Genomic DNA, 26,679 nt, shown 5'->3' on the forward strand with positions numbered 1-26,679 from the left:
AAATAAATAAAATCTTTAAAAAAAAATATTTTATTTATCTATTTTTTGAGAGAGACAAGAGCAGAAGGGGTGGAGAGGGGGCAGAGGAAGAGAGAGAAGCAGACCACCTGTTGACCAGGGAGCCTGATGGGGTGCTCAATACCAGGACCCCAGGACCATGACCTGAGCCGAAGGCGGATGCTCAATCAGTGCCTGAGCCACTGAGGCACTCCTTAAATGTTCACATCCTTATTTATTTATTTAAGACCATTTTATTTATTTAATTTTTTTTAAAGATTTTATTTATTTATTTGACAAGAGATCACAAGTAGGCATAGAGGCAGGCAGAGAGGGTGGAGAAGCAGGCTCCCCACCGAGCCTGATGTGGGGCTCCATCCCAGGACCCTGCGATCATGACCTGAGCCAAAGGCAAAGGCTTTAATCCACTGAGCCATCCAGGCGCCCTGTAAATACGCACATCTTTAAATGTAACCCAAGATTATTAAGTTTTCTAGTAAGTAAATCTAGTAGTATATTAGCTTATGTTAACCTTGTGTTCATATATAATTTCACAGATTCACCGGTTTGCTTGCTTGCCTTAAAAAAAAAAAAAAAACTTTCAAAATACTAGCTCTTCTATTTTTGTAGTTCAGTTTTTATAAAATGTACAACCTGTACTTTATCTTTTACAAATTTCATCAACTGTTTTAGCTCCTGAGAATTTTGAACTTTTATTCTGCTACCATATTAATTCTTCTTTTAGTCGTAGGTGATTGGAAGCTTTGATAGAGCTTCTCCATCCATCTCCATCAAGCAGTCCCAAGAAAGAGAGTACCAAGCCGGTTTTCCAAAGTCTAGCCTTCATGTTTTTACCTAGCCTAATTATCCTGAAACATTTTATGAAGTAGCACTTGAGATTCCTCTTTATTTCTATAACAAAAAGTTGAAATATGTATAAGAGACAATGAGGGAGAGACTGGAATTTCATTTTATAAATATGCCTGATTAGATCATATATTATCTATTTTATATTGTAGGATGTTCAGGATTTTAGTTCTACAGCATGAATATCCTTTAAGCCACTAAATGTTTTGTAGGAGGTCTCCTCCTTCCCCAAGCCAGATTTTTATATTTCAGCTTTTCATCTTAATCCTTATATTGTATAGTGATATAATTTACTGTCTTTAGTTGTGGAGGTCAGGTTTTAGTATCTTTTCCTGAGTACTAAATGTATTTCCTCCCCATCTATAGGATATTTAAGTCCTTTGAGGAACTATGAAGACGTTTGTTTCATCTTGTAAAATGAAACTGCTTTAACCTACTTACTCATTTTACCATTTAATCTGTATGAGACAGAATTTATATATGTGTAGCTCTTTCCCCAACTAGTTATATAGGTATTGGTAAGTCTTCTCCTTTCTGTGCCCTTTTGCTCATCTACTAAGTTGGGGAATTAAATGGACTTTATGATTAGTTTTGAGGTCCTTTAAGTTGAGGGTAGGATTTCTTGAACATGTGGGTGAATAACCAGCAGATAACGCCTGTTTTCTGTTATAGGCACTACCAAGATATTTGATAAACCAAGGAAGCGAAAACGACAGAGGCATACTATAGCCAAGGTGCACTGTAAAAAAATGAAAAATGATGATTCATCAAAAGAAACTCCAACCTCAGAGGTATTACTCAGTTCCTCATCTTTTGACCTTCCAAAGAAAATCTACCTTCCACAGTAGAGGCCATACCCTTCTTCCCTTGAGTTTTCTTAAGAATCATGTTCTACTGAAACAACTAATTAACAGCTATAAGAAGACGTATATGGCAACTATGGATATGATCTTTTTAATAGACAACATCCTATGCTCTAGGTATCTGATGAATTTTATAGCTTTCATCATGAAGTAAGCTTTTTCTAAATAACCAGAGCACAATACCAAGTAACCATATGATCTGAATGAACTTAGATATTGCCCTTTATAAGTTGAGACTGCTGCAATTAGAGGGAAACTCATTTGCTTATTTCTTGAAACCATCAACTGCTTAATTTTAGACTAATGTTTGTAAACATTTGCTTTAAGGAAACAAAGGTAGATTTAAAACCATTTCCTTGTAGAGCATCAGTGCAGTCATTGATGCGGTCTCTAGCTTTTCAACTCAGGTTAAAAGAGAATTAGAACAAGTGAGGTCAGCTTTACACATTATTATACGGAGTGTTTCTTTCCAGGATAATTTGAACCGAATGCCCAAGGGAGGCATTATTTAGGAAACACTAATCTTGGAAGGACAAATAAGTAATCAAATAAACTTAAGAATGTTTTCTCTCCCTTAGTGAAACCTTAAAATGGAACAGCTCAAAAAGTTCCAGTGGAACAGCCTCAGAGCAGTTAGTGGCAGGGCATGAGGCGCCCACTACCCGCCCAATCACAGCAGGGTTAGAACTAACATTGCATGCAGTCCGCCCGCGTGATTGGCTGAACATCTGTAAGTGCTTAATGGCTAGACAAATAGCAGCCCAGAGGGAGGGGGTCACATGGAGGAGACATCTGTAATACAGATGTGGGACATTATTTTTTCTCTGCAAGGGAGAACTGATGACACACAGAACAGCTGCAAGCCCCAAGGAGACTGTTGAGGAGGGTGTAGAGAATGATCATGGGATGCCAGCATCTAAAAAGCTGCAGGGCGAACGAGGCGGAGGAGCTGCACTCAAGGAGAACGTTTGTCAGGTAAAGGATGTTGTCCACTTGCATTTGGATTGCTTGTGTGTCTTTTAAGAAAAGCCCTCTCCATCTTTTGATAATCCAGTCATGTTAGAATAAACATTTTTCCTGGATGATTCCAGTGGAGTCACTTCCCTTTAAGGATTTAAATCTTATCCCTTCTCACGAAAAGAGAAAGGAAAATAAATATTTAGTTTTGTAAAACACCTGCTCTTGTTACCCATGAGTAGATGCCATGGAGCAGGTGTGTGATGGGAGAAGGAATCACAGATTACTTAAAGATCATTTTCCTGTATGTTTCATGGTGTGAGAATCTCTGGGTTTCTAAGGAATGTTTTAAGGGAAATTTTCACTTTGAGATTTCTTTTTCTTTAAAATAGTGACTTCAGAGAATCTACTGCTGCCTTTTTATATTTATTTAATAAGTATGTATACTGTGTTTACTGTGTGTCAAGAGTTTCCATCACTTTATAAATATTCCGGGGGCACCTGGGTTAAGCAACTGACTCTTGATTTTGGCCCAGGTCATGATCTCAGAGTTGTGAGCTTAAGATTTTTTCACTCCCTCTCTCCCTCTATGCCCCCCACCCCAAATAAATAAATTTTAAAAATTTACCAAATTAAACTTTTTATAAATACTAGGTCATTTAGTCATAACAGTCTTGTAAAGTAGATTGCCATTATTATCCTCATTTTACAGACAAGGAAACTGAAGCAGAGAGATGTTCCATAACTTCCTTATTGTCACACAGCAAAGCCAGGATTCAAACTCAAGCGATCTGGGTTTAGAGTCTTAACCACTATGTTGTGTTGCCTCTCTGTAAAGAGACTTTATCAGACTTGGGAGTAGAGTCAGTTAAATTGATGATTCGATTATGTTCTCTTTTTCATGGGCTTGATTTACCTTTATAAATTATTAAAAGCTGGCCTGTAAAAAGTTGAAGGCTTCTTTTTCTTTTTCTTTTTTTTTATTGAAACAGATAAAAATAAAGTTAACCCAAGCCTAGAATATGTAGAACAGTAGAATTTCCATTCAGTTTGTTTTTTCATTTTCATTACTGTATAAAGAATGCTGATCATATTCAGATCAGCACCCAAACACAGTGTTACTCCTCAGAGACTGTATAACAACAAAGATTATCAACAAAATGTGGTTAAAAGGATAGTTGCCTTGTGATCATGGATTGTTTGGATCACTTTTTGTTTAAATCTGTTGTCCTTGTTTAATTTATTAATATCATATCCTTTCACTCACATGGTTACCATTTTGAAAGATGAATTACTTCGTCATCCCAGTTAAAGGGTTAGTCCATAACATGTTTTAAATTTGTCTTTGATATATACTGTAATTGAAGTTTCCCTGTTTAAATGGTGAAGGCAAATTTGTTTATTGTACATAAAAGCTGGTATCACTGGCACTGTGATTGTACAAAATAAAGTGGTTAATATATATGGCATTTGTCAATTTTTATGTGTGAGTTAGGGGATAATGGAAGAGCCAGAGTTGTAAGACTTAATTTACACTGTAGGTTGTTTAAGACCTTGGGGTCTGTCTGCTCTTAATCCCTGGCTGCCTCTGGCATTTTTTTCCCAAAGCTCTCCTCTCCTCATTTGTTTCTTTAAGCTTTGATGTTAAGTGGCCAAGACCTTTTGTTTCTTTAGGTGCTTGAAGATACTAGACTTACTTAGTTGCCTTCTTCTTTCTTGTCTTCCACAATAAGACTCTTTTTCATTTTTAGTATTTTCCTGCTGATTACTGTGGGGCAACAAATCAGGATGTTAGAGGGATGAAAGTAACAAATGTTGGGAATTTGCAGAATTTTCATAAATCTTATGTTTTGAAAGCAACAAAGCCAGATCTCTATTTCCTAAGGCCCTATCATAAATGATACCCTATCTTAGATGAGATCATCTCAGAAAGGCGACCTCTCTGAGATAGTTGTAGATGTATCTCAAACATTGTTTAAACCTTGATTAGAGCCCTATTGGACTGTTAGAACCCAAGTCTAGCTAACCAGTATCTCTTGCTTGAACTATTACAATAGCCTTCTTGATTGTCTCTTTACTGCTATTCTCACCTTTCTCATTCTTGAACTCATTTTCCATGTAGTAATCAGAGGACTCTGTTTTTAAATGAATATCTTAGCCTTTTCTTGTTATGATTTTAATGATTTTAATCATTTAATGATTTTAGCCTTTTCTTGTTAAAGCCCTCTAATGGCACACCTCTGTAATTAGAATACAATCTGGAAATGTAGCATAATGTGTAAGACCACACAATCAGGCTGTTGCCTTTTTCTTACCTTATCTTCTATCACATATAACTTGTTCACTGTAGTCCACTGACTTCCCTTATGATTCTCAGACCTAACATAGTTTTTCCTATCTGTGGACTTTCTGTATTTGTCTCCCTGGTCTTTCTGTCAGATCATGTGACTGACTTGGAGTTCAGAACTGCATCTGAGAGGCCATTCCCAGTCCCAAGTAGCTATTTGAATTCTCTACTTAGTGCTTATAATTATCTGATATCTTTTATGTTTGTTTGTTTACTTGTATTTTCAATCCTTAGTATATACGAACCATGAGAGCTGGGGACTTTGTGGAAGCTGGCGTAGAGGAATTAATCATTAAATATTGGCTAAATAAATGGTGGGCTTTCTTCTTTCTGGAAAGCTCCTGCTTAATCTTTCTTCACGAAGGCCTTCTGCTTGGGACTTAAAAAACCCTTTATAGACATACCTGTTTTCTTTCTCTTAACAGAACTGTGAGAAACTGGGTGAGCTGCTGTTATGTGAGGCTCAGTGCTGTGGGGCTTTCCACCTGGAGTGCCTTGGATTAACTGAGATGCCGAGAGGAAAATTTATCTGCAATGAATGTCGCACAGGTGAAGTAGTTATAGATGGGGTTTTCTTCTAAAGATGGTTTGAGTTTTAAGTTTTTCAGGAAAAATTCCCAACATTTATTGCAGACACTTTCTATGGCAATACAGGGCTAGTTGCGACAGACGCAGATAAGTGCTGTGTGGTCTTTGCCTGTGGAAAAGAATACCAAGTGAATAATGAATTGATAGTATAATATAGTGCAAAAGGATTGTATTAGAGATAGATTTATAGTGATAGGTGAACAAAGATGAGCCATTTCCACAGAGGAAGATAGCTAAGTTTGGCTTTAAAAGAGACATGGAAATTGGTGTGGGGAGGTGAAGTACAAGAAGATCCAGTAATGAAAGTATAGAATATTTGGGAAATAGGAGGTTTAAGTTAGTGTGTTGAGAGTTTAAGATAGTTTAGGGAAGAGGCATTGTTAGTGACAAGGTTTCTGGATTACTGGTAATGTTTTATATTTTTTGAGCTGAACGGTGATTACATAAGCATGTTTTCTTTATCATTATTTCTGAACTATACACTTACGATGCTATACTTTTCTGTGTGTATATCATACGTGAACAAAACTATTTACCGAAAAAGGAAAGACATTTTATTTTTTATTTTTTTAATTAACATGTAATGTATTATTAGCCCCAGGGGTACAGGGGAAAGATGTATATAATCTTGAGAGTTATATAGATTGGCTCAGAAACTGAGAATGGTCAGATGGAACCAACTGTAAAGTACCTCACCCGCTACACTAAGGAGATGGTTCTTTTTTCAGCATTATATGTGAATGCTATAGCGTTAAGTAGTAGGGAAAAATGGGGGCTAAAAGCGGTTACATTCCTAAGTCATTAAAACCATGAGTGTGCATGAACCTGCCCAGGGAAAAAGCATCTGGAGAGTGAGAAAAGGACCAAAAAAGTACTCAGAGGGTTCCCACATTAAAAAGAATACTGCAGGGTGAGGAGGAGCTAGTCAAAGAATGTTTGTGAAGCCAGGGAGAGTAGGATATCATTAGCAGGGGCACATGTGGCAAAGAGACCAAGGAGGTTTTGGGGTGATAAGAGGCTAATATATATAGCAGTGGGAAATATATTTGCCACACAAGTGTTCCACACTAAACCTAGTTGAGGGGCAAATGGATAGCAGTGTACACTACTTCTTAAAAATGCTTGATATCCATGGAAAAGAAGGTAGTAGCTGAAGGAAGGATATTATAGGGTCAAGAGGAAGAACATCTTGAATGTTTGTAGGATGAATGTTAAGAACCACATACGGAAATAAATTCCTGTAAGAAGAGGGAATAATTAATGGAGTGTAGTTGCTGAGTGATAGGAGAGAGTAATCTTGAAGAGACAAACAGATAAAACAGGAATGTACCTTGGAGTTGGAGAGTTGGAGAATAAGCCAAAGTTTTTCTTAGTTTGGTGAGAATGATCGGGAAAAGGTGGTTTCTAACTTGAAGAGTGGAGTTGTAGGTTTAAAGTAGCTCCTGTGGGAACCGAGAGACAGAATTAATTTGTGTCTGTAAATCAGTGGCTGTGTCATATTGAGTTATCTCCTCTTTCTGACACTACTTTTAGCAGTGTGGGAGCAAAAGCTAGAAGGCAAGATAGTTCTGGGGTTATTTTGCCTCCCGTACAGTGGGCTTTTGATCATTATGGGAAATAGTGCGCCATCCAGCCCTATAAATGAAATTTAGGGAAAAAAATTTTAGTTTTGTGCATATCTCTTAATCCTAATCTTAGAGAAGTCTTGCCTTTTACACAGATAATTCAGCTTTGCTAGTCTTTTTTTTAAAAAGATTTTATTTATTTGACAGAGATCACAAGTAGAGAGGCAGGCAGAGAGGAAGGAGGAAGCAGGCCCCCTGCTGAGCAGAGAGCCTGATGCCCGGTTTGATCCCAGGACCCTGAGATCATAACCTGAGCCGAAGGCAGAGGCTTAACCGACAGAGCCACCAGGCGCCTCTGCTAGTCTTATCTTTATTATAATGTGATATTCTCTGAGCTAGTTATGGCAAAGGTATTTTTTAAAGAATTAACCTTGCTGAAGGATAATTTACCTATTAGAAAATGCACTGGTTTTAATGTATGTTTTGGTTGGTCTTGATAAAATTTATAAACACATATGTAAGGATAACCACAATGAAGATTCAGAACACATTTCCATTGCTCCAGAAAGTACCTTGTAATTAGTCCTAGTTGATCCTTCTGCCCCTCACTACCCCCCCATCCCGACCCCAATCCTATTTCAGGCAAACAATGATGTGTTTTCCGTAATTACACAAGAGATTTTTTTTTTTAAGAGTTTCATAAGTGGAACAAAATGTATATAGATTTTTTGTGTCTCGTTCAGCATAATGTTTTTGACACTCATCTGTGTTTGTCAGTAGTTCATTTTCTTTCTTAAAACAGCTTTATTGAGGGAGAGTTGTACAGTAAACTGCATAAAGTGTAATTTGTTAAGTTCTAATACATATGTGTGTGTACGTACACCTGTGAACCCATCCCTCAGCATAGGTCATTTCTGATCAGCAACATTGTTGCACATGTTGAGAGTTCATTCCTTTTTATTGCTGAGTAGTATTCCATTGTACAGATGTGTCACAGTTGGTTTATTCATTCATCTGTTGATAATGCATTGGGGTTGTTCTCAGGTTGGGGTATTATTAATAAGCTGCTATGAACATTCATGTCTTTGTACGGACACATTTTCTTTTTACTTCTAAATACCTAAGGGTGGAAGGTATGGTAGGTATATGTTTAACGTTTTAAAAAACATCCCTACTGTTTTCCAGAGTGTTTGTATCATTTTACATTGTCATCAGTAATGGATGAGAGTTTCAGTTCTCCATATTTTCATCAACACTTGGTATTGTCAGTCTTTTTATTTTTAGCCATTTGGACAGATATGTAGTGGTACTTCATTGTGGTTTTGATGTGCATTTTTCTAATGACAAATGATGTTGTGGTTCTTTTTAATGTGCTTTTTTGCCATCTTCCTTGATGAAGTATCTGTTCAAATCTTTTTTTTTTTTTTAAGATTTTATTTATTTATTTGACAGACAGAGATCACAAGTAGACAGAGAGAAGAGGAAGCAGGCTCCCTGCAGAGCAGACAGTCCGATGTGGGGCTCGATCCCAGGACCCTGGGATCATGACCCGAGCCGAAGGCAGAGGCTTTAACCCACTGAGCCACCCAGGCGCCCCTCAAATCTTTTTTTTAAATTAGGTTGTTTATTTTCTTACTGTTGAGTTTTAAGAGTTCATTATACATATTCTCAGATACATACTTTGAAAATTATTCTACCAGTCTGTGGGTTTTTTTTTTTTTCTTAATCATGTCTTTTGTAGAGCAGTTTTTTATTTTTATTTTTTTAAAAGATATTTATTTATTTGACAGAGACCTTGAGAGAGGGAACACAAGCAGGGGGAGTGGGAGAGAGAGAAGCTGGCTTCCCACTGAGCAGGGAGCCTGACCCGGGCATCCATCCCAGGACCCTGGGATCATGACCTGAGCTGAAAGCAGATGCTTAATGACTGAGCCACCCAGGCGTCCCTTGAAGAGCAGTTTTTTAATTGTAAATGATGTTTATCAGCTTGTTTTTTTAACGTTTGTGCTTTGATGTCATGTTGAAAGCTTTTATAACCCGATGTCATAAAGCTTCTTTGTTTTCTAATGAAAATTTTATAGTTTGAGGTTTTACCTTTATGTCTAAGGTCTGTTCTTTATTAATTTTCATATATGATGTGAGGTAGATTTATTGCTATTTTTTTAATTTAAAAAAATTTTTTTAAAGATTATTTACCTTATTTATTTGACACAGAGAGAGAGAGACACAAGATGAGGAGTAGCAGGCAGAAGGAGAGGGAGAAGCAGGCTCCCCTCAGAGCAGGTGGAGCCCGATGTGGACTCAATCCCAGGACCCTGGGATCATGACCTGAGCCGAAGATAGTTGTTTAATAGACTGAGCCATCAGGTGCCCTACTATTTTTGAGGGTAGAGAAATTTTACCCTAGGTGAATAGAGTAAAAATAAGGGAGTCATTTCTTTTTTCTTGTGGCTCACCCTATTTTTCTAATGTGGAGTGACCACACCATAATTTAGGTTATTCCAGTTTAATATTGACATCAGGCAGTAAGAAGTTTGCTTTTTTCCAAATGGATAATTAAAATTTTTTCTTAAAATCACTATTAGCTGGGTGATCTTACTGTTTATAGGTATGGTGGGTTATTTTAATGAATTCCTGTTTCCAGCAAGTGTTACAGGCAAGATTCATGTTCAGGTCTTTCTGTCAAGCCTGGGCTTTCCCTTACTTTGTACGGCTTCTCAAAGAGAGGTAATTGTTTCTTTGTTTTGTTTTGGTTTTCCCTTTTCTTAAACTTTGTATTACAGAAATCCTCAGACATTTATAAAAGTTGAACAGTATAAAGTAATCCCATGTATTCATCATTTAGCTTCAGTAGTTATCAGTTTCCTGCCTCTGTCTACCCATATATTTCTTCTTATATATTTGTTTCAGGGGTACAGCTCTTTGAGTCATCAGTCTTATATAATACCAGGTGCTTTACCCATATATTTCAAAAGGTCTAACACAACCTAAAAATATATATTTAGGGATGCCTGGGTGGCTCGGTGGCCGAAGCCTCTGCCTTCGGCTCGGGTCATGATCCCAGTGTCCTGGGATTGAGCCCCACATTGGGCTCTCTGCTCAGCGGGGAGCCTGCTTCCCTCTGTCTCTCTGACTGCCTCTGCCTATTTGTGATCTCTGCCTGTCAAATAAATAAATAAAATCTTTAAAATACATATCTATATCTATATATATATATCTAATACATAGCAAGATTATACAGTAACTTCTGTGTGTCACCTACTTCCTATTTTCAATTTTCTCATGTCTCAAAGATGTCTTTTTATAGTATTTTAATCAAGATCCAGATAAGACTGATTTATTGTATTTTTTGTTATTTCTCTTCAGTTTCTTTTAATCTACAACAGTATACCTCCATCCTGTTTTTTAATGTTGTTTACTTATTTTGACAGTCATTTGTCCTTCTAAATTTTCTGCATTGCAAATTTGGTTTATTACATCTTTCAGGTGTCCTTTTAACTTGTTGCCCTATCTTCCATATTTCCTGGAAACTTGTAGTTAGATCTAGAGGCTGGATTAATTTCAGATCAGTTTTCTTTTGGCAGGAATGCTTTGTAGGTAATGTGTTCTTCCTATTGCGTCACATCAGCAAACATATGTTGTCAAGAGTTTCTCACTTAATAATGATCTTAAAATTGTTTGGTAGGTTCTTGTTGTCAGCCCGATCAGTCTGTTACAAAGTTCTTTATTGAGATATTGTGATTTATAATAAGAAATACATATTTTGGTCTTTAGCTTGTGGCACAGAGCTCCCAAAACCTTGGTCTCTCCTATGTGGTGAGAGTTACCAAGATGTTCTTTGTGTGTGTTTGACTATGTTAATAAAAGACACACCTCAGGATGGGTCCTTGATTGCCAAGAGAACCAACCTTATGATTATAGGGCTAGAACTCTCACTCCTCTCCCCCCTGCTAATCTGTAGGGAAGCAGGGTGTCAGAGGCTGGAGGTTGAGTCAGTCCCCAGTGGCCAGTGGTTTAATCAGCCTATGCACTGAGGTTTCAGAACCCAGAAGAATGGGTTTTGGAGAGCTTCTGGATTGGTGGGTGTGTGGAGATTCAGAATAAAGTGTTGCTTTTGGAGAGGGAATGAAAGCTCCCCACCCTTTCCTCATACCTTGCCCTGTGCATCTCTTCCATCTAGCTATTCCTGAGTATTATCTTTTCATGATAAACTGGTGATCCTGTAAGTAAAATGTTTCTCTGAGTTCTTTGAGCCATTCCAGCAAATTAATAAAACCTAAGAAGTGCAGGTTATTGGAACCTCTGATTTATCGCCAGTCAGAAGTATAGGTGACAACCTGAACTTAAGATTGGCATCTGAAGTTAGGGGCAAAGGCCATCTTTCCCAATTGAGTCCTTAACCTGTGGGATATGATGTTACCTCCATTTATATAGTTTCAGAATTTAGTTGAATTATAAGACATGCAGCTGGTGTTGGAGATTTGCATGGAATTCCATATCGGAACTTGGTACAGAATTGTTTACTTAATAAACTTTTTGTCTAATGGTTTAGCATTGGATGAATTCTTGAATTGGTGTTAATTTATTACCTTCCTTTGTTTACCAGGAATCCATACCTGTTTTGTTTGTAAGCAGAGTGGGGAAGATGTCAAAAGGTGCCTTTTGCCCTTGTGTGGAAAGTTTTACCATGAAGAATGTGTCCAGAAGTATCCACCCACTGTCATGCAGAACAAGGGCTTCCGGTGCTCCCTCCACATCTGTATAACCTGTCATGCTGCTAATCCAGCCAGTGTTTCTGCATCTAAAGGTATGGGTTTCTAATTACAGAACCTTGGTTTCATTGGTAACATGTATTTCCAGATGCTGTGTATGGGCATGTCTCTTCATGGCCTCTCTAGCTTTTGTCAGAGTACCAGTATTTTATGTGAGAGGGGGGAAAATAATGGAATAATCCAGCAGTTCCCACATTGTATTCTTTGGAGCCCTATTGTTATGTGGTGGTTTCAAATACTTGGATTTCATAGTGTTGTTTAGTTGAAGAAAGTATTCTGCTGTAAATTTCCCCCTCTCTACTCCATTAGACTAAAGTACTTTTCTTTTCCTGTGGACCCTTTATATCTGTGGTTGTCAGGTGTAATATTATTCATGTATAAATTTAGGGCAGAATTGAGGGGGTTTTTTGTGTGTTAATTTGTTTTGTTTTTTAAATTGGAAACTTCTATTCTGAAACCGCTTTCCTGCTTCATAGAGCTGAGGTTTCCAAAAGTGCCTGTGGGTATATAGGCAAAGTTAAGCTTTTAAGTCTGTTCTCAATTGGGAAAACAGTCATTTCTGTTTAGTAATAATGGGATCTCTTACTAATTTTTCTTAACCCAAATATTGTGTGTCTGTTGTTAAATGCTTATATGCCCAAAGAGCCCCTGCTTCTCCCATAGGGGATTAAACAGGAAAATTACTAGTGTTTTGACTTTTCTTCTAATTAGACTGGCAGTATGTTTTCTTCTAATTAGACTGGCAGTATGTTTTGTAATACGAGTTCCTGAGCCTATAGATCTCATCAGTCTTAAGTACAGTAATTTCACTTGCTTCATCAAAATTACAGTTTAACCATCAGCTTATCTTCTCCTTTTCAATTGCTATTGTAGTTTGGTAATGGTTTTTAGTAGGTGCTGTATAAGAGAGGACATATTTTATCTGGAAGGGTTGGAAAGGTTCATTCACCTAAAAATTCAGGCTTTAAGAATCACATAGTACCAGGCATTGAAAGCAAGCATGGTCTTTCTCCTAGCTGGTCTTTTATTCAGGTTGTGACATCTCCCCTATTTAGTTTGAGGCTGATGCCAGGTTTCCTAGGAGTCAGGGCAATGGATTGAATAGGGCTTTCTTTGGCGAGGTAGGCTCACTTAACAGTTGTGAGATCTGATGCCTTGTGGCAGCTTATCACATAGCTCCCATCTGAGCTTTTTCATAGTGAGTTGTGTGTTTTATGATCCCTTGTCCTAGTAGTGCTTCCTTCTACTAGTGACATTTTCTCAGTGCTTACAAAGACATTTCAATAACTCGTTTTGATTTTATGTTTAATATCTTTCTCTTTTATTCTTGGTTTTCCTGCTTCTCCTAATTTTAGGTCGTCTGATGCGCTGTGTCCGCTGCCCTGTGGCATACCATGCCAATGACTTTTGCCTGGCTGCCGGGTCAAAGATTCTTGCATCTAATAGTATCATCTGCCCTAATCACTTTACACCTAGGCGGGGCTGCCGAAATCACGAGCATGTTAATGTTAGCTGGTGTTTTGTATGCTCAGAAGGTAAGACATGACTGCTTAATGTATGAATAGTCTAAAAAGAGATTAATACTAGAGATTGCAGTATTCTAACTGCAATCAAAAATAATTTTCTTCACTTTGCTACCAGAGAAATATTGGGAAGTAATGTTCTGAATTAATGACAACAGAACGCTTAAACTTGGGGTATTTTTTTTTTCCCACAAATAGGGGTTTTATTTTGTTTTGTTTTGTTTTTACCTTATTTTTATTAAAATGATAAACAAATGAAGGGCATCTGGGTGGTGCAGTTGAATGAGCATCACGCTATTGGTTTTTGCTCAGGTCGTGATCTTAGGGCAGTGGGATTAAGCCCTGCCTTGGGCTCAGTGCTTAGCATGGAGTCTGCTTGAACTTCTCTCTTACCATGCCCACTCCCCTCTTCCCCCACTTTTGGGCGCATGCAAGTGTGTGCACACATCCTCTCAAATAAACAAATAGATCCTTAAAAAAATAGTAATAAACAAATGAAACAATAAAGAAAAGACAAGGGGAAGGAAATAAAATTGTCCTTGAAAAATGGGGGAATATGATCAAACAATGCAAACTTCCAGTTAGAAGATGGGCAAGTTTAGGGGATTTAATGTACAGCATGGTTAACAGTACTGTTAGTTGTATATTTGCAAGCTGCTAAAGAGAGTAGATCTTAAAAATTCTCACCAGCATCAAAATGAAAAAAATTTTAAGTATGTACGGTGTTAAATGTTCTACCTAAGCTTATTTCAGCAATCGTTTCACAGTATAACACATATCTAGTCATTCTTTTGTATACTTTAACCTTAACGATGTTATAAATCAGTTATATCTTAATAAATCTGGAGAGAGAGAAAGGAAAGATAAAAAATGGAGGAAATGATTGATGAATTAATTAATCATAAATCATCCCAAGTCCCACCATCAGAAAAAAACCCATTGCTTAATTTTAAGTGATACTACTTAAGATAGTTGTGTACAGTTCTAGAAGATGGTAATATCATAAAGTTGTGTTTCTTTTTTGTTAAATCATTTTGTCATGAATTTAAAGAGATGGAACAAAAGGAAAGTGAAGGAATTTGTCTACATAAGTGTTTTTTCACTCTTAAGGATATTAATTTCTAAAAGTTCTTCTAAAGTGGATGAAGAAAAATTGAAATTTTTTTCCCTTCAACTTAAAACATAGTTCTTCTTTAGAATAGTGTTAGGCTTTTAATATATATTCATATATATATATGTATATGCCACCATAAACTCTCCTGCCTACCTCCCATCCATCTCTGCAGATAAATCCTATTGATTTCTTTTCTCATATTTTCTCTCAGCTCAAACCACATGTCCTTTCCTGAAAACCTGTTTGCCACTATTTCCCCTCAGCTCTGTCCTTTGCCTTTCTTCAGTGGGTATTCTTATGTGCAGATTTCTTTTCATGCTGTATAACCTCCTTTTAAGGCCTAGTACAAAGGCCTTTTTGTATATGAAATATTTCTAGTGTATAATGAAAGCCAACTTAACAAAAGGAAGATTTTTCTACCAAGTCCATGTAGTTTGCAGACTATACTGTTAATTAGATTGTGACTCAGCTGCAATAACTAAGCACAAATAGGAGATGTTCTAGAAGGTATATTACTGGGTCAGATAAATTATGGACTCTGCATCATTCTTACGTCCCATGCTAAGATTGTTCAACTCATCCTACAAAATGCCCAGGAGTAGCTAAATACGAGTTTCAGAGCAGAGCGTACAGGTTATATGTATTGAGCAAACAAGTTCTTTAAAGTTGTTGTAGCAAAAGACTTTTCCCCAAAAATCACTGAATCAAGCTACAGTATACAGCAGAGATAAGAGAAAAGCTTCTGTAACTAAAAAGGAGTTGGGTCGTAGGCACACAGTCCTGGCCCCAAGAAAATAAACACCCCAAAACTTATTTTAAGAGCCAGCTGTAGATGATTGAGAAAAGGAAAAAAGTCTGCATGGGTAGGATGGGGTCATAAAACTTTAAATTTTTTATAAGATATTATGAGGCAAAATGGGCACAGTAAAACCCAGATGGATGTAGACGTGCACTTTGCTAAGACTTTGAAACATGCTCATTTCTGGCATAAGATAATAGGGTATTTATTATATTCCTTAAATATGAATCATCTTTAATTTTTATTTATTTATTTGACAGAGAGAGAGATCACAAGTAGGCAGAGAGGCAGGCAGAGAGAGAGAGAGGAGGAAGCAGGCTCCCCGCCGAGCAGAGAGCCTGATGCGGGATTTGATCCCAGGACCCTGAGATCATGACCCGAGCCGAAGGCAGCGGCTTAACCCACTGAGCCACCCAGGCGCCCAAATATGAATCATCTTTAAATGAAAATTTTTATAGTCTGCAACAATGGATTTCAGCTTCAGATATATAAATTGAGTCACTCTTGAAAAATCTTCAAGTGAAAATTCATTGTCATTGCAATGTATTTAATTATCCTGGTGTCTGAAAACCTCCATGGAGGGGGAGAACTTTAACTGAAGTTTAGGCAACAGACCACATTAGTACCTGTAATTTTTGTCACCATTGAAAACCACAGATATTTCAGTTTAGATATCTTTTTTTTTTTTTTTAAGATTTTATTTATTTATGTGACAGACAGAGATCACAAGTAGGCAAAGAAGCAGGCAGAGAGAGAGGGGGTAGCAGGCTCCCCGCAGAGCAGAGAGCCCAATGCGGGGCTTGATCCCAGGACCCTGAGATCATGACCTAATCCAAAGGCAGAGGCTTTTGGTTTAAAGAGCCACCCAGGCGCCCCTCAGTTTAGATATCTTAAAGTATCTTGTAATCATTGTTATTGCTAGATCTTACTTTTGTATTACAAAGAGACATATGTAGCTATAATCGCTTGTTCTAACATTTTGATAATTATACCTTAATGTAACAGTGTCCTTTTAATATATGTGTTAGGTTAGAGAGTTCATAAGTGATAATCTGAAAATTTCAGAGCCCATAGGTATCAGAGTGCAAAACATAAAAAAGATTAAAGAGTTAGTAATTTTAAAAGGGGGAAGGAAGTAACCATATGGGCATGACTTCAGTGGCAAACATTACTGTGCCATTTATTCATTTGTTTAGTCTTCAGATAGATGTGATTATTTACTGTATATTGTGGAGAATTTAGTGTATTGTCTTTTAGTGAAGAGAAAGAAATGTGTATTATGCACATATTTGACTTCTGACCACTGCCCTAAGCTAATTTTGCCAGTAGGATCTCATGTTTATTTGCTGTGAATATAACAAACCCTCAAGGTTGTGGTTCACAGGAATATTGGAGAGGGGCGAAGTGCTCATGAAGAAAAGTCTTTCTGAATAACTAAATTACTAAGCCCCCTTCGCTTGGAGATAAATAATTGGTTAGGAGCAAAAGCCATTTCAGCTGGGTCATTGTGTGCTGCCTAGTGATTCTGAGTGCCACATTTTTTGATTCCACAGGAGGCAGCCTTTTGTGCTGTGATTCTTGCCCTGCTGCTTTTCATCGGGAGTGCCTGAACATTGATATCCCTGAAGGAAACTGGTATTGCAATGATTGTAAGGCAGGCAAAAAGCCACATTACAGGGAAATTGTCTGGGTAAAAGTTGGACGATACAGGTGAGTGAGCATGAAGGCACTGATTCTTTTACCATCCCGTCTTCTGTTTTTTTGGATACAGGGCTTAACTCTTTTTCTTTCCTTTCTTTCTTTCTTTTTTTAATAATTTTTCTGATTAAGCAAGGTCAGCCTCTCTGCCCATTAATTTTCCATTATAAGAAAAAGACCTCATTTTTATGTTTTGTAAATATGGGAATAATACATATTCTCTGTAGAAAATTCATTAATGAAAATAAACCCACAATAAACAAGGAAGATACATTGCTAACAGTTTGGCATATTTATTTGGAGACACACCAATGCATGTACCCTCAAAATAATTGGCCTTATATTTATACTCAGTTTTGTATCTTTTCCTTTTTAAAATTATTTTTATTGAACATAGAATATATAAAAGAATATTATGACATGCATGATTTAAAAGGATTAGAAAGGAACATCTGTGTATTGTACCTCCCATTTAAAGAAATATCATATTGCTGGTACTTTTGAGGCTCCCTCCATGACTCTTTACTGAATCCAGTTTCTCCCCACCCTTAGAGGTAACCACTATACTGCATTTTGTGTTTTTTATTCCTTTGCCTTGCTGTAATGGTTTACCACATGTATAATGTTTTGTTCTGCATGTTGTAGACCTTTTCATAAAGAAATTCTTGCTGTATTTTCCTGCAGCTTGTTTTTCTCATTTACTATTATACTCCTGAGATTTGTAGTAGTGCAGTACTCTAGTTCACACTTTGCTGTTCTACATTTCTTTTTTTTTTTTTTTTTTGGATTTTTATTTATTTATTTATTTGACAGACAGAGATCACAAGTAGGGAGAGAGAGAGAGAGAGAGAGAGAGAGAGAGAGAAGGAAGCAGACCCTCTGCAGAGCAGACAGTCCGATGCAGAACTCGATCCCAGTTCACCGGGATCACAACCTGAGGGGAAGGAGAGGCTTTAACCCACTGAGCCACCCAGGCGCCCCTCTACATTTCTTTTTGATATAGTCTTAAAATATAGTGCAGTTCCTTTATCCATTCTCCTCTTTGGACTATGAGCATTTTGTCGATCTTCCTTAGTTTACATGCACAGTTTTTCTAGGAATAGGGGTTTCCAGCTTAACTAGCTAATGCCAAGTTATCTTTCTAAAGTAGATGTAAAGCATAAATTTGCATGCTTTTTATTTTATTTTCAAAGGCATTTCTTGGTGTCTTTGGGGGTGGGGAGTCATTTTTCTATACCCCTCACAATTAATGAAACTTTTCCTTTTTAAAGGCCAAATTGAGGGGCACCCGGGTGGCTCAGTGGGTTGAGCCTCTGCCTTTGACTCAGATCATGATCTCAGGGTCCCGGAATCGAGCACTGCATCAGGCTCCCTGCTCAGAGAGGAGCCTGCTTCCTCCTCTCTCTCTGCCTGCTGCTCTGCCTCTTTGTGATTTCTCTCTCTCTCTCTGTCCAATTTAAAAAAAAAAAAAAAAGGCCGAATTGCATTTCATTGTATCATATTCTGTAGTAACTTTATCATTCCCTAAATGTTGAGCATTTAGATTGTTTCCAGGTTTTCATTCTTATAGATAATACTTAAGTGAACATTATAGTCAAAGCTTTGTTTCTATCTTATATGAGATAATTATTACTTACTGTTAATTATTATTTCCTTTATAATTTACTTAAAGTAACTGGGTCTAAAAAGTGTCTATGGGAGCACATCTGTGAGGGTGGCCATTCAGGTTTTTAGCACATAGTACTCATTGTTCCCTAGTTAGATTGTAAAAATGCACTAGGTTGGACCATTCCTTATTCATGTCCTAAGAGATAGGTCATTTTCCTAGTGTCTTAGACTCTCTTCAAGATTTCCTTCCTTATTTTCACCTTTCCCAGGTGGTGGCCAGCTGAGATCTGCCATCCTCGAGCTGTACCTTCCAATATTGATAAGATGAGACATGATGTGGGCGAGTTCCCTGTGCTCTTCTTTGGGTCTAATGACTATCTGTGGACACATCAGGCCCGAGTCTTTCCCTATATGGAGGGGGATGTGAGCAGCAAGGATAAGATGGGCAAAGGAGTGGATGGGACATACAAAAAAGGTAACTTTATCCTTTTGTTTCGCAGGCCAACACAGACCTCTATTGCCCACATATCTATTCTTTTGTGTATTAGAATTCACGTATGTTCCATTAGCAGCTGTGTTCTTCTCTCTGGGGCAACTACAAGATTTTACAGGAAAGTTGATCTGCATAATTATTTTTTAGCTTTGCCTTTATATAGCAGGATTTTCCTTTAGGGAGGTTTTTGTCTCACCAGTTGCTTTCTCAACATTTTGTTTTGTTTTGAAGAGTTTATTTTTTTATTTGTCAAAGAGAGAGAGAGCACAAGCAGGGGGAGTGGCAGGCAAAGGGAGAAGCAGGCTTCCTGCTGAGCAAGGAACCTGATTTGGTGCTCAATCCCAGGACCCCAGAATCATGACCTGAGCTGAAAGCAGAAGCTTAACCGACTGAGCCACCCAGGCATCCCTGTATTTTCTCAGCATCTTACCAAGTACTGGAACTTTGGAATTATTTTATAGCTTTAGCTCTGTGGTTTGTTAGACAAGAGTCAGAATCTCTAGTAGAGTTGTGTTTGTTCCACGGAAGTTATAGAGAAGTTATAGAACAAAATAAAATAGTGAAAGTCAAAGCATAAATGTTCTGAGTCAAAAGAGATTTTTTAAAGCTGGCCTAGCAGTGAAGTAGTCAGGGGACATTTGAGGTAGAAGGAGTTGAGTCAAGTATGAGCCTCAGTCTCTTACATAATGAGTAAGTTTGTTCTGAGAATTCAGTGAGTAAATAAAAGCATCAGCCAACAAAGCACATAGTTGGTATCCCATCAGTGATAATTATCTTCTTCCTTTAGCTGTCCTTTGAAAGGCAGTATAGGTATCTGTTGTTACTCGAATATATTTGGACATTGAGGTATATAGATTTTGTATGATTAGGTGAAGATTTTAAGCAGGTGAAACTTTATCATAAAGTGAAGATTCAATGAAAATTCTAAGCAGGTGAAACTTCCTGTATGGGGAATGAGAATCATGTTCATGGGAACAAGTTTCACAAAGGTTCTGTTGCTAATGTCATTTCAGTAGGTCCTCACCTGTTGGCCATGTGGTTTCTGTGTAGATAGGGGTTATTAGTATTAACACTATAGGAACTTGGCTCTCGACTCTTGTGGTCCTGGATGGTCAGGGACCACTTAACCAATATCTTACCCTGTGTAGAGCCTGCCACCACAGAGGCTGGGGCAGAAGGTGGAGTTGTAGAGAATATCACAGGTCTGATCCTGCTGAAGCTCTGGGATTCTGCTCTTTCTATGCCTCAACCCTAGGCTGGCTGGGTGCCTCTGCCTTCAAGGAATACACACTTGTTTTTATGGGGGAATTGGATACAGATGAAAGCAGTCAAAGTGTTACTCATTGCGTGTTGTGGCAGAACTGTGCATGCTGTGCTGTGGGAATAGACCAAGAGGAAGCATAACTGTGCTGGAGATCAGAGTTAGGCAGTCATGGGTTGGTTTTTTTCCTTGTGACTTTGAAGAGTGAACCTTAATAATCGTTATCATTTGTTGTTTGCCAGGCCCTTTTTAGTTTTCTGCTTTAAGTCCTTGTGACAACAGTTTAAGTTAGATGTCGTTGTCCTTACCTTACAGATGAGGAAGCTGAGGCACATAAAATTTAAATACTTTCCCCAAGGTGCCAAGGCCAGTAAGTGAAGAGGAAAGTTTCAAATTCTAGCAATCGGGCTCCAGAATCCTAACTCTTCACTCCTACACTGAAAGTGAAGAAGTAAACAAATGAAAATGTTGACAAGAAAACAGCGCATGGGAAAACATATATTAAATCTAACATGTTGAGTGAATGACCTCTAGCTATGTGTTATAGCTTAAGATGGGGTTGGGGGAACACAGGGCTGTTAGCCAGAAAAGGTGGTAGGTAAGTTACATGGTCAGAGCAGAGTTTTTAGAAATCTTTAAGTTTGAGAACTGTAGAAGATGAGAGGCTGTGGCCGGGGATGTCTGTGAAGTGACTGTTTTGGTAGTTCCAGGCAGAGAAAAGCTTGTCACAATGAAGTGTCCCTGGGGTGGAGAGGATGATGGGTACTTGAATAGACATTAAGTAGACAGACTAGTCAGGACATTCTGAATAATAGAATGAAGAAAGGAGTAATAATTTAAAAAACAAAAACAACTAACAAAAAATTTAGAGGATTCCAGGCAACAAAAGCTCTGTTAGATGTTTAACAGGAAAATGGAGAAAAGGGGATATGGACCAAAGGAGAGGTTTTCTTTAAAGAATTGACACAATATGGGGAAAGCTACAGAGAGGAAAGGAGGGAAGAATTAGAGTTCTTTTGAGAGTTTTTTAATCTAGGTTACAAGGAATTAATTTTTGAAAAGAGTGAATGAAAAATTTGTTATAAATGGGAAAGAATGAGACTCTTAAGATTTTGTTGGACTCTAAGATATTACAGTCTTTTAAACATATGAAAGGACTTGAATATTAATCAGCTATGAAGATCTGTGTATCATTACAGCTAATAGTTCATATTTACAGAATGAAACTTAGGAGAGGAATAGAACAGGTGCTCTTTAGAGAATTAGGCAAGAAGGAGCGGGAAACTTCAACTCTGAATTTCTTCCAGAGGAGTGCAGCATGTTATTGGGCACCTAGAAGACTGAATGTGTCTAGAGGCAGGAGGTTCAGAACTGAGGAAAGAATTAGGCTTAATGAACTACAGTGATTTAGCTGAGCAGATACAGTCTCATTGTCGTTAGGAAATGTTATTTGTGGGCTTTTTCAAATCATTTAGCGAGATTTGTTTTTGTTTTAAATTTTCCTCTGAAGGTGGTAGTCTTTTTATTGTGCCATGTAGTAGTAGATTGTGTTTTGTCTTAATCCGATATCTGAATACCCTGGGGACTATAAATTAACTTGAAAATAGCACTTATATGTACGTCTTAGTTTTCCATATAATGCTGCCGGATTTTTTTTTCCCCCCCCGAGAGCAAGAGAGCGTGTGAGAGTGAGCACAAGTCTGGGGAAGGGTGTTGAGGGAGAAGCAGGCTCCCTGCTGAGCAACGAGCCCAGTGCGGGCCTTGATCCCAGGACCCTGAGATCATGACCTGAGCTGGAGGCAGACACTTAACTGACTGAGCCACCCAGGCAGTCCAGTGCTGGCTGACTTTATTGTCTAAAGCATGGATTTTTTTTTTTTTCCAACTTTAAAGGGGAAAAAAAGACAAAAAAAACTACTCCACCCAAGATTAAGTGACTTGTGCTGTGTGTTTTCTTAGCTCTTCAGGAAGCTGCAGCAAGGTTTGAGGAGTTAAAGGCCCAGAAAGAGCTAAGGCAGCTGCAGGAAGACCGAAAAAATGACAAGAAACCGCCGCCTTACAAACATATAAAGGTGAGAAAAGACTGCAGGAGACTGTTCTCTAGGAGAGACCCTGTTATAGAGTGCTGTCTTCCTGTTTTGTTCATGAGAGGATTGGAAGCACAAGTACAGTTGCTCTAGGTAGAGGTGTGCACTTGAAAGAAGATAAGAAAAAGTTCCAGAGCACCATACCTCACACATTGTCTACAGTTTATATAAAGTCAGTTGTGTGTTGATAACTTTTTCTGTTGCCTTGGAAAGTCTTCTTATAGAAGGGACTGGATTAGAGTCTCTGCACAAGAAACATCTTACAGTTTGAAGGGGATTCAAGAAGTATGATAAAAAATGATAAATAGCCCTGAGATAGTATGACTATTACACATGGTAAGTCTTCTTGGTAATGTCTGATACTAAAGATATTTTAGGTAGCCAGTATGATTAGGTTTCCCAAGGTCAGGAGAATTCATGTTAAGTGTACCTAACCCCTGATGTGCCTAATAAGAGTCATCACCATTTATCATCTGGGTCCAGTGGACCCTTTGTATTTTTTAATGTTTTAAATCATTTTTATGAATAATTTACAAAAGTAAAAATACAGGAATAATGAACAAATTTATCAGACATTTTAGTAAGTATTTACTAAAACCACTTTTTGAAAAACCTGAGTTTTATTAAGTTAGTTCTAGTGTTCAACATCAGAAAACATGAAAGAATACTATTAGCTCTGTTAACAATGTGAGACTACCCAGGTTCTTATTGTAGAATATTTGTGGTGATGTCATTCCTGAATAAGAATACCATATTTCATTTTTGTCAATAGAAATTCATTGTTAGTGTACCCATTAATATTTGGGTTTCTGAAGTCTTAGAGTCTGAGGTTTCACATAGAGATCAATTTCACCACCATCTTTAGAGTCTAATGTGATCAAGTGTATCCCAAGTATTCCGTGGGACATACTTACACTAAAAAAATTTTTTAAAAAAATCTGAAATTCAAATTTAAGCAGGTGCCCTGGATTTTTATTTCCTCAATAAAGCAACCCTACTAAAAGCATACTATAAAGATGTTATCTCTAATCTTTCATACTTTCTGGAAAGGTTATTTAATACTTTGGGCAATGCAATAGAGAAACTAAAGTGTCACTATTTCACTGTTGCATACATAAGCTTTTGTGATACCATTATTTCTCTGTTTTCTTGTTAGTTTAGCCTTTTGGTAAAGGTGGAAAACACTAATTAGTAACTGAATAACAATGAAATAGTAAAATGTTATGAGATACGGGTAATTAAGAACACTAAAATTCCATAATGTAGCTTAGATTTTTTAAAAGGGTTTAGTGGATGTTTTTGGTAGTTGCAGGATAGAATGAGGGAGGCTTTTTTTTCCTTTTCCTTCTTTATTTCTTTTTTTTAAAGTGAATTTTCTTTTTGATCTTCAGAAGACCTCTGAGAAAGAATAAAACTCATAAAATAATCATCCTTCTAAAACTGCTGAAGAAAATATACTCAAAACTTAAAATTGGGTCTAAATGGTGGTAGTGTACTGAGAGTTAAATGGAGTTATTGTGCATGGAGATATAACATAGTTCACGGAGTTCTAAGTGTAGTTAGGCCTCAAAAAGGGGAAAAGAATCTGCTTCTCACAGTACTAGGTGTCAGGTAACAGCAAGGGAGGTACTTCAGAGTAGCACTTCAAGCATAGGAAGCCCTTGAGAGAACAGCTTCCTGGAATTGATCTAAATCACGGAATTTAGAAGCCAGCTTCTTTCCTCTCCATACCCCTTCCCCACCTTTTTAAAAACAAACAAATAACGTTTCCATGAAAAACATTTAGAACAAGGGTTAAAAAACTATAGTCTGTGGCCCAAATCTGGCTTACTGTGGTTGGGTAAAAATAAAAATGAGAAGAATATTTCCAGGAAAATGAAGATTACATGAAATTCAAATATTAGTGTCCATAAATGAAGTTTTGACATACATCCATGCTTATTTATTTTGCTTCTTTTATGCTACAATGACAGAATTGAGCTACACACACCAGAAATCTGTAGCCTGCAGAACCCAAACTATTTACTGTCTGGCCTTTTCTAGGAAATGTTTGTTAATCCCTGATCTAGAGTGAGCATTTAACTGTACTTAGGTATCTATATTCTTAACTATGTGTTTTGTTTGTTTGTTTATATGTTAGGCAAGAAACTTACTTGGGATTAATAATAGGTTAGATCATATGTTAAGAAAGAATGATAGAAATATATCTTTTTATAGAAAGAAAAGGAGTAGAATGAAACTTTTTTATGGGAGGGAGGTCAGGTAAAGATACCTTGAAACAGGTATCTATGTTCTAATGCCTTGTGTGTAGGACCTGCAGTCTGAGGTGATTGAGTCGGTCCTTACCTTCTGTCCCCTTAGAGTTCGCTTTCCTCAGGATTTTGACTTCCATTTGCATGTGGTAGGAGTATTCCTCCATTAACAGAAAGTTTACAGGTTTTGTGGGGGGGGGGGTTCAAGATTTTTTAATTTATTAGGGCAGGGAGAGTGAGGCAGCAGAAGCAGGCTCACCGCTGAGCTGGTAACCCGACGGGGTTTCATTCCAGGACTCTGGGATTATGACCTAACCAAATGCAGACCCTTAAGTATCTGAGCCACCCAGGCACCCTCAAGACGTCTACAGTTTTTACCCGTATTTTGAGGTATCTGGGAAGAGATCTGGCAGAGTTACATCCTTGTAAGGTGTTCTCAAGAACAGGTTTGAGAACAATATACTTCTGCAGACAGATTGGAGATTTTATAATATTGTTAAAGAAGAGGCAAAAACTAAAATGTTAGAAATGAAACCTTTTGGGAATTTAGAGGATGGAAAAAACGTGTTAATCATGGTGATTTCATTTTGTCTTTAAAAGATTTTATTTATTTATTTATTTATTTATTTATTTATTTATTTAAGATTTTATTTATTTGACAGAGAGAAATCACAAGTAGATAGAGAAGCAGGCAGAGAGAGAGAGAGGGAAGCAGGCTCCCTGCTGAGCAGAGAGCCCGATGTGGGCCTGGATCCCAGGACCCTGAGATCATGACCCGAGCCGAAGGCAGCGGCTTAACCCACTGAGCCACCCAGGCACCCAAAAAGATTTTATTTATTTATTGACAGAGATCACAAGTAGGCAGAGAGAGAGGAGGAAACAGGCCACCCGATGAGCAGAGAGCCCGATGCGGGGCTTGATCCCAGGACTCTGGGATCGTGAACTGAGCCAAAGGCAGAGGCTTTAACCCACTGAGCCACCCAGGCACCCCTTCATTTTCTTTTGTATTTTATTTTATATTTTTGAGCCCAATGTGAGGCTTGAACTCATGACCCTGAGATTAAGAGCTTGATGCTTAGTTGAGCCACCCAGGTGCACCAGTCATATTTTATTACTATTATTTTGTAAGATTATATTTATTTATTTGACAGAGAGATCACAAGTAGGCAGAGAGGCAGGCAGAGAGAGAGGAAGGAAGCTCCCTGCTGAGCAGAGAGCCTGATACGGGGCTTGATCCCAGGACCCTGAGATCATGACCTGAGCCTAAGGCAGAGGCTTTAACCCACTGAGCCACCCAGGCGCCCCAGTCATAGTGATTTTAGATTGAATGGATGTGATAATCTAGAATATTTTATGTGACAAATAATTAAATGGATATTAAAAGAAAGAAAATTATACTATCTGCCATGTTTTAAGAGGTTGGTAGACTGTAGTCTTTTTACATGTATTTCTTTTTCTTTTTACATGTATTTCTTATTCTCACACTAATCTTGGAAGTGAAGTGATTTGTCAAAATCACAAAATTCCTGAAAAGCCAATTTTTATGTATGGGATGGGTTTTTGTTGATACACGGTTTGACTGTTGCCGCCAATACCAGGTAGGGGAGACTCATTCTCATAGTGCACAAATCAGCATTTGTGTTGTGGAATGTTTTTTTTTTTCCTTCAGCATCGTTGCTAGCATTTGGAAAATGCTAACACCTTCAGTATTACAGAGGCTGTTTGACCTCTATGTTTTATCACCAGATTTTCACTGTAGTTTTTAGTACTAGCACCACTACTGAATAAATATGAGTGACATTGCTGTAATCTATTAAAAAGATTTCAAACTATGGTAGTAAATATTAAAAATATTTCTTCACATACGGGAGGAATCCCACTTACCCAA

General features: G+C 37.7%; 1 protein-coding gene across 5 annotated transcripts in view; it reads left to right on the forward strand.

Moving 5' to 3' along the window:
* Positions 1-26,679, forward strand: part of NSD1 (nuclear receptor binding SET domain protein 1) — a 151,452-nt gene that overhangs the window by 108,320 nt on the left and 16,453 nt on the right. For all 5 annotated transcript variants that reach the window (XM_059417446.1, XM_059417445.1, XM_059417447.1 and 2 more), the window contains 8 exons: positions 1,537-1,655; positions 2,559-2,702; positions 5,457-5,580; positions 11,791-11,991; positions 13,312-13,491; positions 16,946-17,102; positions 18,968-19,173; positions 22,412-22,524. In XM_059417446.1, coding sequence (XP_059273429.1) covers positions 1,537-1,655; positions 2,559-2,702; positions 5,457-5,580; positions 11,791-11,991; positions 13,312-13,491; positions 16,946-17,102; positions 18,968-19,173; positions 22,412-22,524 — 1,244 coding nt within the window. The remainder of the gene's footprint in view (positions 1-1,536; positions 1,656-2,558; positions 2,703-5,456; positions 5,581-11,790; positions 11,992-13,311; positions 13,492-16,945; positions 17,103-18,967; positions 19,174-22,411; positions 22,525-26,679) is intronic.

The sequence above is a fragment of the Mustela nigripes genome, chromosome 12, assembly GCF_022355385.1.
Source record: "Mustela nigripes isolate SB6536 chromosome 12, MUSNIG.SB6536, whole genome shotgun sequence".
NCBI classification, from domain to species: domain Eukaryota; kingdom Metazoa; phylum Chordata; class Mammalia; order Carnivora; family Mustelidae; genus Mustela; species Mustela nigripes.